The sequence below is a fragment of the Sinocyclocheilus anshuiensis genome, unplaced genomic scaffold, assembly GCF_001515605.1.
Source record: "Sinocyclocheilus anshuiensis isolate Anshui unplaced genomic scaffold, SAMN03320099.WGS_v1.1 C32599972, whole genome shotgun sequence".
Taxonomy (NCBI): Eukaryota; Metazoa; Chordata; class Actinopteri; order Cypriniformes; family Cyprinidae; genus Sinocyclocheilus; species Sinocyclocheilus anshuiensis.
Genome location: NW_015618354.1, coordinates 1 through 1169, shown reverse-complemented (window position 1 = coordinate 1169; position 1169 = coordinate 1). Strand labels below are relative to the sequence as shown.

General features: G+C 45.3%; 1 protein-coding gene across 1 annotated transcript; it reads left to right on the top strand.

Annotated features, from left to right (window-relative positions):
- Positions 1 to 137: 137 nt before the first annotated feature.
- Positions 138 to 1163, top strand: LOC107682798 (uncharacterized; the record flags this gene model as incomplete). The annotated part of the gene is made up of 2 exons (XM_016478936.1): positions 138 to 602; positions 711 to 1163. Coding segments are annotated over exons 1-2 (792 nt in total), but the record flags the coding sequence as incomplete, so codon positions are not given.
- Between the last annotated feature and the right edge of the window lie 6 nt (positions 1164 to 1169).

Genomic DNA, 1169 nt, shown 5'->3' with positions numbered 1-1169 from the left:
CATCAACTGGTCACTGGGGTTCCTCAGGGATCAGTTATTGGACCCATCCTCTTCTCCATATAGCCTACACTACATCACTGGGACCCATCATACAGGCACATGATTTCTCCTACATTTGCTATGCTGATGATACACAGCTCTACTTTGCTTTAATCTCACACTTTGATAATCTGTTATTTAGGTCGTTTTACATGGATCAAGGCTCTTCTTGAAGATGAATGGTTATTAAGCGTCTTACTTAAGGGAAGCTGAGAAGTCACTGGATGAGGCAAAGAATACCAGCAGTAATGGCAGATGATTTTCTCTACAATGGAGGTTTGGAGTCAGCACAGAATTCCCAACCTGATGCAAATTGGACTCCTAATGGTTCTGATTACTCAACTAACCCTCCTGAATTTTCAAATTCACACAGTGAAAATTGGCAGAGCCCTGAGTTGGAGGATCTAGATTACTATAACCCCATCGAGCCCCCACCACTGGACTGGAGGTCCGACTCTTCCAGCGAGGCCGGTGCAGTTGTAGAACTTGAAAGTTGTTCGGTGGGAGATTTTGAGGCTTCTGGATCTTTCAACACGGAGTTGAATGAAGACACAGTGTCTGCAGCAAGTGATTACGGAGCTCAGGACTCCAGCGAAGCTTCTGACAAAACCGAAGAGCTTTTGGCTCAAGAAATGTGTGAGAACAAGCATGAAATTCGTGTTTTTCAACAGCAGGACGAGCAGCAAGAAACAAAAGAGAATTATGTCGAGGACAGAGATAGAAAATTGAGGAATCAAGAAATGAAAAAAGAGAAAATTGAAGAAAAATGTGGGAAACATGATATTGACCACTTGCACATTCAAAGTCTCCTCACTCAGCTCCATCTTTTTCATCCATCACCAACTAATCCTGCCCACTGCACACCTGATGAATTAACCAAACAGGGCGCTCCGCTTAATTCGTATACTCCAGCGGAGGCCGCTGCTTCCTCCTTGCAAGACCTTGAGTTCAATGTCCAGTCAGCATGTGCAGATGCAGATAGAAACATCCCTGAGGCTTTGCTCTTTTCACATGAGTATCAGAAAGATCTACTACAGCTGCTAGAGCAGCCAGAGCCTGAAGAACCCAGAACTGCCCCACTGTTTGTTCACACACCCCTGGTGACCCCCGGACATCAGTCAGGGCTCAGA